Source organism: Delphinus delphis, chromosome 3 (assembly GCF_949987515.2).
Source record: "Delphinus delphis chromosome 3, mDelDel1.2, whole genome shotgun sequence".
Lineage (NCBI taxonomy): Eukaryota > Metazoa > Chordata > Mammalia > Artiodactyla > Delphinidae > Delphinus > Delphinus delphis.
The window spans coordinates 67113156-67127491 of NC_082685.1; the positions used below are offsets into that span (position 1 = coordinate 67113156).

A 14336-nucleotide genomic window follows, 5' to 3' on the forward strand; every position below is an offset into this window, starting at 1 on the left:
GATTTATATTATCTCATGTAGAAAAATAGGCTTTTGTTTCTTTCCTCTTTGTAACATTTTAACCTGGTTTAGCATCTGTTTTTATCCCATACGTTTGTGTAGAAGTAACTACCATAATTTCAGATTTGACTTATGTCCAAGTGTTTGTACCTATATTGAGTGGTACAGGAGTCTGTCTAGTAATAACAGACACTTGTCATATTACCTAGCACAGAGTAGGTGCTCAGTAAATATCTACTGAATAAAAATATTCAGGCTTTGGCAGTCATGATCAGGGTTCTATATCACAGGCTGACCAGCTTGAAACAGGCTTTGCTTCTCCCTTCTCCCCAGATCATGGCAGGCAGTTAAGAAACCAGCTCATATTTCTTTCCATAGTCGTCTTCTTCCTTGCCTTTTGCTTTGTCCCACACTAGGTGTAAGCAATTATATTTTTCTTCCTGAGTGGTCAGCATTCTTTCCATGGTGGAAATTTAGGCTTATACAAGTTTCTTTCCAACTGCAGTTGAAAGGTAAATTTGTTGCCATTATGTCTTGTTACTTTATAAAATAACTTTTATCCTAATTTATTCAAAAGAAGGAAATTACCTCTTTTTTTTCCTTTTGGTCCACTTTTATATCTGCATTGCCTGCTTCTCTTCTTTGGCTATTGCTCTTCAGGGTAAACTTTGGTTGCTGTAGAACAAGTCTTGTTTTTCATACAGATCCTTTGCAGTACAAAAAAGAAGGGGACTTAAGATTGTAGAACACTTTAATGGGTAGCCACAAAGTTTAATGGGTGAACTTTGCTTTTTACACCATTTTATTTAATCCTCAAACTCCTCTGGGGTAGGGACTATTTACTTTATAGGCAGGGAAGCTGAGAATTGGAAGGATGACGTGATTGGGATGTGCTGAGCACAGCAGAACTCCTCATCTGTTCCCTGCTTTGTACCGCCTCCCAAAAAGGTGGGAAGAATCCTGCGAGATCTTGACATATTTTGGGAGCTTTTGAGAATCTGCAGTACATCAAATACTACAGTAAATGAGGGGGATACAAAGGCAAACTCCCTATGGTCCCTCTCCTGGAAGAGCTCTCTCTCAGGTGAGAGTAGGAATAGAAGCAAATGGCTGTATTGGCCAGTCTCATCCTTCTTGTTCAGAGGAACCCTTGGTACTTCCTTAAATTATTGAAGTCACCGAAAATCTTTTGTTTAAATGGGTTATACCTGCTGATATTTACTGTATTAAAAATTAAAATTGAGAAATTTAAAAAATTATTTCATTTGAAGTAACAAGAAGCCATGTTGCACGTTAATATAATTTTTTATGAATAATAACTACGTTTTCCACACCAAAAAGAAATTTAGTGAGAAGAGAGGCATTGTTAGTCTAACCTGTGTAGGTTAGCCTGGATTTTATGTGTACTGGGCGAGCTCTCTCCAGGAGGTGCTCCAGGCTTATCCAGCCCTCTTCTCCTCACTGGCATTTGGAAGCTCTGTCTTGGAAAACCCTGAGAGAAGCCCTCCCTCCGCCTCCCCAGGGATAGATCCTGAGTGTCAGTCATGGACGCGTTTTCCCGTTCACATCATAAGGGTTAGCATATGCATAATGAGAGAACATGTCTGGGACAGTGACTTTCATTTACATTTCTTACACCTTGATAATATTTAAAGAAAATTCCTTTCATATTAATTAATTACATTAGGTGAGTGTTACCCATTTGCAGTATACCTTTAGCAATCAAAATACTCAAATCCTTACGGTTGTTTCTGTGAAATTATACCCTACCGAGAGTTCTCTTGACAGATTTTTGTTCCTTCCACATTCCTGTCCACCTCCATCTTTCTCATCCTTCTCACGACCTTTATTTCGCGTCTTTTATCCTGTGTATTTATCGATCTAACTTACTGCCCAACTGTTTTTCCAAGGCAGTGATGAATTGGACTTTCTAGTAAAACTCAGCTTGGGACAAGTGAAGAAGTGGAAAGGTGTGGTTCTTAGGGGGACCTTCCTGTGTAGACATACAAAGAATTCTGCTTTGGAGCGAAGCCTGATGCAGACAAAGAATTTTAAGACCATTGGCACACTGATGCTTTAAGATGAAGGTGTCTTGTTTCAAAGTTTGCTTTGGTATTGCTACTATGAGCAGAAGAGAAACCATTCTGTGTGCTCTGGATGATGGTAGGTAATCGAGCTGCATGTTCCTGGTAAGGAAATAGCAACCCTCTTGCATCTTTAGATACTGCTTTATTTATTGAGCTTCCCATTCCCGATATGGCCGTCACTTGAAGCGCACGTAAATGTGCTCTGCCTCGTCACTGCTCTTTCGTGTCTTAAGTCCTGTTTTGGAGGCACAGGTCATAGAATGTAATCCTCTTCTACTTCTGTGAGGACAGAGTGTTAATCTGTTCAACAGGTGGGTAGATTATGACACAGCTTGTAGTATTGGTATTTTCTCTTGCAGGAGATGAGATTCTTGAATTCAGCTGTCCTCATTATGTTTCACAGGAATAGTTATTTTTCAAGTAATCTGAAGGGTGATTTTTTAAGGACACTTCCTTGGCTTGGGTCCTGGCTGCTGAGTTGCTCCCCTTGGGAGGTGCAGTGGGGAGAGAGGGTGGGGAGAGAGTTCAGATTCCTTTCTGACTCACTGGCTCCCTCTGGGCCACCTGACTTCCGAATTCTGGTCTCCCTGTCCCAAGTCCAGAGCAGGGAAAGTGTGTGCTGCAGGTGTTTGTCATCATTACTTACACATTTTGAACTGTGGGTTAATTTCATAAGAAAGGACCTTTTGTGTTGACACAGTGAGGTTTTCCCCTTTCTTTCTTTCTATAAGTTGACACGTTAGTTACTTCTCTTGGTATTTTATTGCTGAATTGATAGTATTTTCCCCCATTTTTCATGTTAGCTTTGCCTTTTACTTATTTATTCTGCCTTCAGTTTTGGCTTCCTTTTCTTTGTTTTTTTCTTTTTTACTGCCATATCCTCTTTATTTTTTCATGTTGCATTTTCCTCTGTTTCTTTTTCTCCCTCTCTCTGCTCTCTAAAGTCTACAATCCTTTTCCTTCATATTTTAGTCAACTTTCACCTATGAAAATAGATTATAGTGTTAATAGAACTGAAATAGAGGATCGAATCATTATATTCTGACTGTATGGGCATTAGAGCCAGCCAATCCTTGTGATTCTGATTTTAAAAAAAACTTTTACCAAATGCTTGCTTAACAATGTGATTTACATGAATTGTGTAGGTTTTGGTCTCAATATACACTGAAATATATTTACTTAAATGCGTGATGTGACTTGTTTTAGAAGTAAGATCCATTATTGCTATATTTCTACACTACTACATTGTACTTGGACATTTACTGTACAGTGAGCTTCTTGTTGTGTTTGTGTACAGCCGTCTGTGAAAATGGATGTCAGAATGGTGGACGTTGTATTGGACCCAACCGCTGTGCTTGTGTTTATGGATTCACTGGTCCACAGTGTGAAAGAGGTAAGAAGAGAAAAGAGAACCTCCCTTTGGAGAAGTTTATCTTGTTGTAAATGTGTAATTTTTTATCACTTGATGAAAAAAATCTAACGAAATAATATTTTCATTCTTCTTTGATTATGTCTATAACTTGCATGGTCAGATTTTGAGATATAGCTAATAGCGGCTGAAGTGTCTCAGTTTTTTCCACCAGAGTGAACTCAGTTCAGGAGGCCAACTCTGGGACTCCGGCCCTAGAGTAATTCTGAGTGAGTGACTGATGGCAGAACCTAATAATTTGGAGTTAATTCAAATTAGGAGTCACTGTTGGCAGTGCGGCCTCTGTTAAAAAAAAATGTAGCATGTTCTTGGCTGCAAAACCAACAAAATTCTGAAATAAATTGCCCTAACTAACAAGGAAATGTATTACATTGCATACAAAAATTCCAGAGTCACTGGGCTTCAGGTAGGACATGATCAAGGCTTTCATTCTGTTGTTCTACTTCTCTTGGCCTTGCCTTCCTTTGTCAGTTTTGCCCTACCCTCCAGTTCTTTATGGTTGTAAAATGACTGCCAGCAGTAACTAAGGGAACATGCTTTCTTGTTCACATCTAGAGAGAGAAAACCTCTTCTTTAACCATGGGCCAGTACTAGCCTTCAGAAATACTCCACACACTGATTGGATTAAGCTTGAGTTTTTGAACCAGTCCCTGGTAAGAGGAATGGTATTAATACGTTCCATGTAGACTTACCAGGACCTGCCTTTGGAGCAGGAGATGATGAAAGCCTCTCAAAGTCATCTATCTGAAAAGGAGAGTTTGGTATCAACCCAGTAGAAGTTGTGTTGGGCAGGAGGAAGGGGGTAGGGGAGTGGGTACTGGGTAGGCATCCAGCATTGTCTACCTTATCCATGTAAATGGTCGGTCAAGCCAATATGAAAACAATTTACCATTATTTAAATAGCAGTTAAACTCGTGACCTGTAGACTACTGAAAATCCCCAGTGTTGATGCAACAAGTGAACTATTAATAATGTTCTGATAGCAAAAGGGCATATCAAAGAAGGTAAATTTTATAAAACGGGATAACTGTTTAGCACTGAACCATAAAAGTAAAATAAGCTTAAACTAAAATCAATATTACATAATCATTCATAATTACATACATACTCAATTGATTTTCCCAGGGCTTTCATAGCATCTAAAGTTGTATAGTGCTTTCTTTGTTGTGAAACTTTGAGTATATGAAGCTATGTCATTGAAATGTTACAGATAAGTAGTGGTGATGGTTTATATATGTGTAGAGGCTTTGAATTGCAAAGAAACCTTGTGTTTTTAAAATTATATCCATTACACTGACAAAAACTTAATCCTGGTATTCAGGTTGAAGTTTGAGAAGAAGCTGAGAAATTAGAATTATATGGTGAAGTTTGAAAAGTAAGATGTATGCAGCCTTTTAACATACACTTGTATGTATATGTACATTAAGATATTTACATTATTCCTAAGGTAATAGAGATTTCTTGGGACCGAAGTACATTCCACAAATGACAGAGTTTATAGTTACACTTAGGACAAATTTAAATGTCTTCACCAGATGCTTTTATTTTCAGAAGAAAAATTAATTGTGAAATGTTAGCATAAAATGATAAGTTGTTGAGAATGGAATAAAACAAATTTCCGAGATGATAAGTTTATTTAAACACCATAGAATGGAAAATAGTTAAATTTATAATTTCTAACATAGTTATAATTGGTGGAGATGATGTTCATTTTTCTGGAGGTCATGTAAACTTTGTAGCACTTTTATCTTGAGCAGATTTCAAATTCAATTCCTAATTGGCAAAGGAATTGTGTAGTTTCGAGAAAGAGGCTTCCAGGCATTATTACATCGTTATTCTGCAACAGTTATTCATTCATTGGGTTTGTTAGTCCTTACTAAATTTATGGAAATTCAATAAAGACTTAACATATATTTTACACGTACAGTAGCATGTTTTCAGAAGAATTACAAAATTTATTAGTTAATGCATTGGCCTGAAGGATTTTTTTTTTAAAACATGGGTTTGTTTCTTAAAAATCTTTTTAAGTACTAACCTTCAGATGAAAGTTCGAAAACTTTGTTTCTTCCAAAGAAGAAATTAGCAATTTCCACTCTTAGATTGCAACTCTGAACTTTAAAGCTTTTGAAAGATATTTTCAATTGAATTTTTATGTGTAATAGCTAACCCACTGAAAGTGGAGTTCACAATTTTTCTCAAGAAACATTGTCTGCTTAGCTACAAAAGGAATAATTTATTTATGTTGACATTAGTGAATAGGCCCACGTGCCCAGTTTACATTTACGGTTCATATTGTCTTTTTCAATGATTGAATTTTCAAAATATATGTTCTTTGTTCTCCTAGAAAAAACTGTTTTGTAAAATTAGGGATACTTTTCATTGTTAATGTAGAACACATATAATTTCTGTTTAAATTGGTCTCTTGGGATCAGTAGTGTGATAAACATGGCAGCTTTTTTTGCTATCTGGGCTTCTGGCAGACTGGTTTCCGGACTGGAGACAGAGACTGAATGGTAACCAATGGCTGGCATGATTGTGGTATTTAACTTGAGTCTTGGTGCTGGGTAAGCTGAGCCTTTTTGGAGTTCTTTCCTCATTCTTGCTGATATGTACAATGACCTTTTATACTTAGCATTGAAGAAAGAGTTCTTGTGGTCCCATGCTGATTGTAAAATGCAGACAGCTTAGCTATGTCCAAGGCACATGACAATATTCATTTTTTTTGCTTCTCTCTCCATAAAGATGACATTTGAAATAAGATAAATATTGCACTTAATATAAACCTGAAAATACATAGACATGCATTCATCATTATATATCAAGACTTGGTGTTTTTTCTCTAACACTTAAAATATACCTTATTATTTATCAGTAGAAACTTGGAGGGGGCAGGCAGGCAAGAAATGAAATTACCTGAGGGATTTCTGGACTAAGTACAGTGATTACTTATTATAAACTCCAGTGTCCTGGAGACTTCCCTGGTGGTCCAGTGGTTAAGAATCCGCTTTCCAATGCAGGGGATGCAGGTTCGATCCCTGGTTCAGGGAACTAAGATCCCACATGCCGCGGAGCAAGTAAGCGCATACGCTGTAGAGCCCTTGCACCACAACGAAAGAAACCACGTGTCGCAACTAAGACCCGATGCTGCCAAATAAATAAATAAATATTTTAAAAAACAAAACAAAACATGGCCTGCCCCAGGTCCCTGTTTCAACTTCTATACCTTAAATGGTTGTTGAAATCATATTTTGTAATGGAATTTTCCTTGATGCTTATATAGAGACCATCTGTTAGAAATATATCCTAGGGCTTCCCTGGTGGCACAGTGGTTGAGAGTCTGCCTGCCGATGCAGGGGACGTGGGTTCATGCCCCGGTCCGGGAAGATCCCACATGCCGCGGAGTAGCTGGGCCCATGAGCCATGGCCGCTGAGCCTGTGCGTCCGGAGCCTGTGCTCCGCAATGGGAAAGGCCACAACAGTGAGAGGCCTGCGTACCGCAAAAAAAAAAAAAAAAAAAAAAAAAAGAAATATATCCTAGACCCTTTTAAATTATGCATAAATTACTACTACAAATTGTTAAACAACTGTTTTTTTAACAGTTTGTAGTAGTAAACATGTAAACATGACTTACTTTTAAAAAGTGTGTAAATTTGGTAAAATTTCAAATACCCTTATGCTTAGTGATATTTCCTTTAAAATGTATATCTTTCAGTAAATCGTACCTTAAAAAGGAGAATAGGAAATTTACTTTTTAACCTACTGATGTTTTAAAGAAAAGTTCCTTTTGTTAATCTGAATCTGCCTCAGAAAAAAAAGTGAGATCAAGTTGCAAATGTTAAAGTTTATAAAATCTAAAGTATCACGCCTTTATGTGAAATGTAAAATGGGCGGATTTCCTTTCAGGATAACTTTCATAAAATCATCCAGTTAACGCATGAACTCAGTGTTGTAACTCAGCTTCTGCTCGAATACTTCCAGTCACAGGGTGTGCGTAGCTACCTCCATCGTGAGGCGGAATTCCGTTGTCAGAGTCCTGGCTGTTTAAACTCTGCGTTATTATGCTCCTGCCTAAGCGGGCATTTAACAGATGTGTAGTGCCTCTCTTACTGTCTAATTCAGGGGGAACGTGATGATGGTGACTTCTCTAAAGGCATCCGTTATAACTTACTGCTCAGGATTGTGTGATGGCACCTTAAAGTCTTGAATTATTCTGTACATTTTTGTTCATCCACTCACATTTCAGTTGGTAAAGTAACTGTGACTGTTATTAAACCCACTCAGACCTTATCCAGATTCTCCAAGAACGAGAGTGGAGATTGGCAAATTAGGGTTTTCCAGAATTCTGGGGATTATGTAGACCAGACCAAACTTTGTGCAGAAATAAGTTATACATTTATTAATCAACATTAATTCCATGCTCTTGGAATTTATTATAAAGTATGCAGGGTGGGTTTGTTCAGCCTATGGACATTCAAGTAGCATAGTAAATTAATAATGTGACCAGGAATACAGGGGAGTGTGGTGAGAGAACAGACTGGAATTCTGCAGAATTCTGTATGCAGTGGATTTGATACTTGCAAGAAACGAATAGGCAGTACTTTTAGAAAAAATTCCTCCCATTGTAATCTTCTTATCTAAAGGTAACGTGTGTTTGTTATAAGGTAATTTAGAAAATAAGACAAGGAAAAACAAGAAATGCAATTATTTATGATTTTTCTCCAGTCAGAATTAATTACTTTTAAGATTTGGGTTCTACTTTGAGTCCTTTGTTCTACCACACATATGTTGCTTACAAAGAATGGGCTGTTTCCATTCTTACTGGAATCAACTGTAAGAATATTTCATGTTCTGTAACATGAAATGTACTTATATGCTGCTGCTTCTTTTAGGTTATGACCAACATTGTACTAGATTATGGATTATAATAGTTACACTGCATGTTGTAATAATGAGGGCTAGGTATCTACATTCTAAACAACTGTATGATATTTGTAAAGTTATTTTCTCTGTCTCACAGATGAGGAAGTTTTGCCCACTTCAAACTTATGGTAGCATTGGGGGTATTAGAATGGGAGGAGGATCTCCAACAATCTGATTTCAGACCTTAAATTCAATTATGGTGATATAGCTGTCTGCTGTAATTACATTTTTTATTAATTAACGTTTAACATTTAAGGTCATTTTCAGGTTCTCTTGTGGTTTTATTGGTTTGTTTCTTAGCAAAGCTCTGATAAAAATCTATGTAGATAAATCTATATCTTTGATTTTATTCTTAGAATATATCCTAGAAATGTAATTACTGAGTCATTGAATATGTGAAAATTTAAAGTTTTTCATATGTTCTGTTCATTTCCCTCCAAAAAGGCTTTTTATGATTTATTTCTTTGGTATTATGTTTAGAAAGTCTTCCCCATTTCCAAATATAAATATCTATAGTTTTTTCCTAGGAATTTCCTAAAATTCCTATTGGAATTTTATTCTTTTACCTTTTTAACCACAAGTTAGAACATACAGGATGGTAACTAAAATAAATTTATTTATAAATATTTATTTATTTATTTATCACATATCTATTGAGTACTTATTTAGTATTAGGCCAAGTATGTGGAGTTCAATTTACAAACAATATATACTCCCTGTTAATGAGAAGCAAATTATCTGTTTAAAGACTAGAGCTAGTCATCTGCTTAAACACTAAAATAAAATACAACATAGTAAATACTATAATAGGAGTAGTAACAAATTTATGTGAGAGCTCAGAAATGGTTCCTGATTAAGGGAGAATTACAGAAGTTTTCCTGCAATTAATCTGAATGAAAAGAACTAACTCATTATAATGGGAAAAACAGTATTGGACTAATTCCTGTGTTGATATTACACGATATAGCATGATGGAATCTTGTACTGAATAACATTATTTAAACTCCACAATTAATTACCAGTTACCACAGTTACTGAGCTGATGTTGCTTTATAGAAATAAGAGGTCTCCCTTTTTCTTGCACTCAGAAGATTTAGTGAGAATGAAATTACAAGGAACAGAGAGAAAACATTACCAGCCGCAGATGTCAAACTCACACGCTCCTGCACACTCACACACACACACACAGTTCTGCACTCCTGAAGTCGTTAAGAACGTTTTATAACCTTGCACTCTCTAAGCTAAACTTAGCCTTAAATGGGCATCAGAGAAATACCAGAAGATCTGTGGGAACTGAACTTTTTGGCAGTAGCTCAGATGACATCCTTATCTTGAATGCCATTAAGAACACAAGGGAAGGAAAATGAGAGAGAAAAAAAGCAGGCAGTGGAAAGTGGAAGGGAAAGAAAAGAAGAACGGAATGAAGAATGATAGCAAAGGAAGATGGAAAGCTAAAACTCAGAGTGGAGATGCTGGGCTGTATAAAGGACGGCTCTAAGTTTTGGAGAAAATCGGTTCATTGATTAATCTGATCTGGGAGAGACCAAGCTTCCGTTTCTCACTCTTCGATTTAAGCCTGTGCTCTTTTGATCTATGCAGTAAGATTGAATGTGTTGGCAGCCTGTTAGACCCTGATGCTTTATTTCTAAAACTCCTTTGAGTTAAGCCAGTGAGTATTTTCATTTATTCCAGCTCTAAGTTTCCTTATTTATGTATATCTTTGTTTGCTTTTGGTTTGTCTACCTAGAGGCAGAGGAACCTGCAATACAAAATAAAAATATTCAAATATTTTATATTTGTGTAGCTCCATAAATACTTTCCTGTTTTCCTATTTCAGCATCAGGTCCAAAGACATTAGAGTTTTAGCTGGTATGGAAACTAGGTGAAGCTACCACACACACACGAATTAAGTATAATGAAAGGTTATTACATAGGATTTAGCCAAAAGCAATAAATAACACAATGTGCATGGGTGGGGAGAGGGGTTTATGTTATATCATTGTATATTTCAAAAAAAAAATTCCCCAATACTAAAAATTCTTAAATAACACCTGTCTCCACGGGTTTCAGATAAAGGATTCTGGACCTGCAATTACCTTATAGAGTTGTTGGGAAGATTAAAAGCAATACTGTGTTAATAAGCTCCTAACACATAATAGGCAGAGCACCTGGCACATGGTAGGCATCTACTGAGTGATATTTGCTGTGTTTTAGGAACACAGGGTATAGCCAGAATCAAACCTTAATATTAAGACCTGTGTGACCTTGGAAATGTGATTGCCGTCTCTGATCTGTGTTTCTGAATATATAATAGGTGCCTACTGTGTCAATCTTGAATTATTTTTGAGACTTAATGATACAATACTTGGCACCCAATAAATGATCATTATTGATGCTAATCTCTTTTAACTGAACTCCCCAGTTATCAAAAAATAACAGCGGAATATTCAAAAGTGGAATTTCAGATACGGAATAAAGGGATTTTGTCAACCGTTTAAATCATACACATAAAGTTTAATGCTGCTTTTATTGAGAATGTAAGGACTCAGAATAAATAGCATGTTTTAAGAGTGGCTCGCATTCTTGGTATGAGAATTAAATGAAAGATAAAGTGCCTAGACAGTGTCTGGCACAGAGTAAGTGCTCAATAAATAATAAGCTATAATTACGAAAAATAAAGCCAAGATATGATATGCTCTCCTACACAAAATTGTGTTTATGGATGAGGAAGATTGTTCCAGCATCACTCGGAATGTCTTAGGTCAGAGTGCATCTGTTGTGAACAATGTAATTTTTGTGTGGATTTTTTGTGATAATACAGGTCAAATGAAAAATACTATATATCATCATCACTGCCTTGCCTGTTATGCAGTTGAATTTTTAGACCCTGCTCTTCTTTTTTTTGACATGTTTCTACTGTAAGTACCAGTGTTGCTATTAGTAGTTACTATTTAACTGGTCTCTTTAGTCTCCCCCTTCTCTATGCACAAAGTCTTGTTCCAAGCATTTCACAGTGTAACTAATATATAGTAGTTTATTTCACTCAAGGTACTTGTAATCAATGGGCTAGTATATTGCTAAATCTAATACGAGTAGGTCAGAGGGGTCTTCAGACTGTCCAGAGAACAGTTTCTCTGTGAAGCTTTCCTTGACCACCACCTGCCTCCCTGCCTTACCTTACCTTTGGTGCAAAAATTAGGCATGCTCTGTTTTTTTACTATACCTGCCATATATCCCATTCCTTTAGAGTAGCTCTCTTCATCATTGCATTGTGACTGCTTACTTTTTTTGCTGTGAGCCTTTTAAGAGCAGATATTTTTATCTTAAGTTGCCTTGTGTTCCCTCTGCTCCACACAGTGCAGTATATAAAAGGCAGGCCGTGTATGTGACTACATAAACATAGCTTCTCCAAGTAGAAAAAATAGAATGAAAAAAGTACAGACGTAGTTGAGGTCCTTGAGTGTTCATGGATGCTTATTCATCAGTGTGGCTCTAAGATACAGTGAAAGGGAAGAGTAGAAAATGAGGCTGGAAAAATAAACTTGGACTTTAATACCCAAAGTCTGGAATGCCAAAGTCAAGAGGCTGCCCTCTATGCAGTAGGCTCTGGGGAGAGGGATTATGAAGGACTTCTAATCTTGAAAGGAGTTCCCTATAAAGGTCAATCTGGAGTGGTAAACAAAAAGAAATGGAGGTTGGAGAGGCTGAAGGCAAAGACCTCATTCAGGAGAATTCATTGCATGTCAGGTAGATAATAGCAATGAATCTATTACGTTTGTATGTATAGTGTTTTCAGTCAGATTATGATTTATCTCTGCGTAAATTAAAGTAGTATTAATTTGAAGTGGAAAATTATGTAATGCTGGGGATTATGATAAGTTTTTTAGAGAAATTAATACTTCTAGCAACCCAAAGATACCATTTTTTAACGTCAAATTACAAATGAGAAAACTGAGGCACAAGGAGGTAAAACAATTTGCTGAAATTCACTCAGCTAATAAATGGAGACAGTAGGATTGGAACACAGTGGCATAACCTCAAAACTCACACACTTAACTACAACTTTATTTCGAGTGAAACACAAAATTGCAAAAGTAATGTATTTCTACACTTTAGAAATATATTGTATCAATTGTTAAGTATGAGAGTGATAAATAGGTACACACTTCCAATAGAATGAAAGAGATGGCTTGCTATTTTTATGTTCTTTTGTTATCTGGCTTAGGGAAATCTTTTTGGTATATAAATTTCTGATTATACCTCTGCATGCTTATACCTAGAGTTTCTTTATGTGTAAGATCTGGTAAAATATTTATTCAAAACTCATAATACTTAAAACAAATTTGAGACTTCTATTTCCAGCCAAGATGGCCTAACAGGAACCAGATTAACCCTCCTGCCTGAGAAGAACTGAAAAACAGAATAAATATATGAAACAATGGGTTTCAAGATATTGGACCTCAAGTAACAACAGAAAGTGATCCCTGAAAGGACTCTGCTAGATTTTCCCAGGTTGCTGCTTGAGAGTTTTTTCAGGCTGTGCTGTGGGCAGAGAGAACCCAGGCATAGCCTGACAGATTCTTTAAGCTGTATGCAAAGTGTCTTCTTAGTTCACAATGGAATTAAATCAGAAAGCAGTAACAGAAAGATCTCTGGAAAATACCCAAACATTCAGAAACTGTGTAACTCATTTCTGGTATCCATGGATCAAAGAAGAAATCAAAAGGGAAATTAGAAAGCATTTTGAACTGAATGAATGAAAACAGTATATCAGAATTTGTGAGATGCCATTGAAGGAATACTTGGAGGGAATTTTATAGCTCTAAAGGTCTATATTAGAAGTAGAGAGGTCTCAAATCAGGGACCTCAGCTTCTTCATTAAAAAATTAAAAGAACAAATTAAACCAAAATAAGCAGAAGAAAAGAAGTAAGTTCAGAGTAAAAATAAAAGAAGTAGGAAACAGAGAAAGTGAGAAAATCATTGAAACCAAAAGCTGGTTCACTGAAAAGATTAATAAAATTGATAAGCCACTATCCACACTGACAGGGAAAAAGCGAAGACACAGATTATCAATATCAAGAATGAGAGAGGTAACATCGCTCCAAATTTTACTGATAAGTGAATAATGAGGCAATACCATGAACAGCTTTAAGCTAATAAAAATGAAGTGGGTAATTTCTTGAAAGATGTAAATCACCAAACTTCACTCAAGAAGAAATAACATAGATATCCCTATATCAATTAAAGAAATTGAACCTGTAGCTAAAAACCTTCTTATAAAGAAAAATCCTGACTCAGATAGCTTCATTGGTAAATTCTGCTGAACATTTAAGAAGGAAATAATGCCAGCCCTATAAAAATTTTTCTAGAAAAGAAATAGGAGTTAAAACTTCCCAACTCATTCTGTGAGGCCAGATTACTTTGAAACCAAAACGGGTGAAAGGCATTTCAAGAAAAGAAAAGAGCTTGCAAATATTTTTCATAATACAAAATTTTTGAATTTCAGCAAACTGCACCAACAATATATTGAAAGAGTGTATATAATAACCAATTGTTTTATCCCAGAATAAAGAATCAGTGTAAGTCACCGTATTAACAAATTTTTAAAAATCACATGATTATCTAAATAGAGGCAGACAAACATTTGACAAGATCCAGAATCCATTCCTGAAACTGTCAACAAACTAGAGAGTAAGAGATCTCCCTCAATGTGATAAAGGGGCAGTTCCAAAAAAGCTATAGCTAACATTATACTTAATGATGCATAATTATTTTCTATTTCCTTGATTATTCTTTTTTTCCTATAATGGAGTATTCTTGTTTTCTTAATCTGCTCTGTGTCTTAAAAAAAATTACAGTATGTTAGAAAGTTCCTGTCCCATTTCTTTTTGTCTTATGC

General features: G+C 36.1%; 1 protein-coding gene across 1 annotated transcript in view; it reads left to right on the plus strand.

Annotated features, from left to right (window-relative positions):
• Positions 1-14336, plus strand: part of FBN2 (fibrillin 2) — a 232723-nt gene that overhangs the window by 14807 nt on the left and 203580 nt on the right. The window contains exon 5 of the mRNA XM_060006959.1: positions 3385-3480. Coding sequence (XP_059862942.1) covers positions 3385-3480 — 96 coding nt within the window. The remainder of the gene's footprint in view (positions 1-3384; positions 3481-14336) is intronic.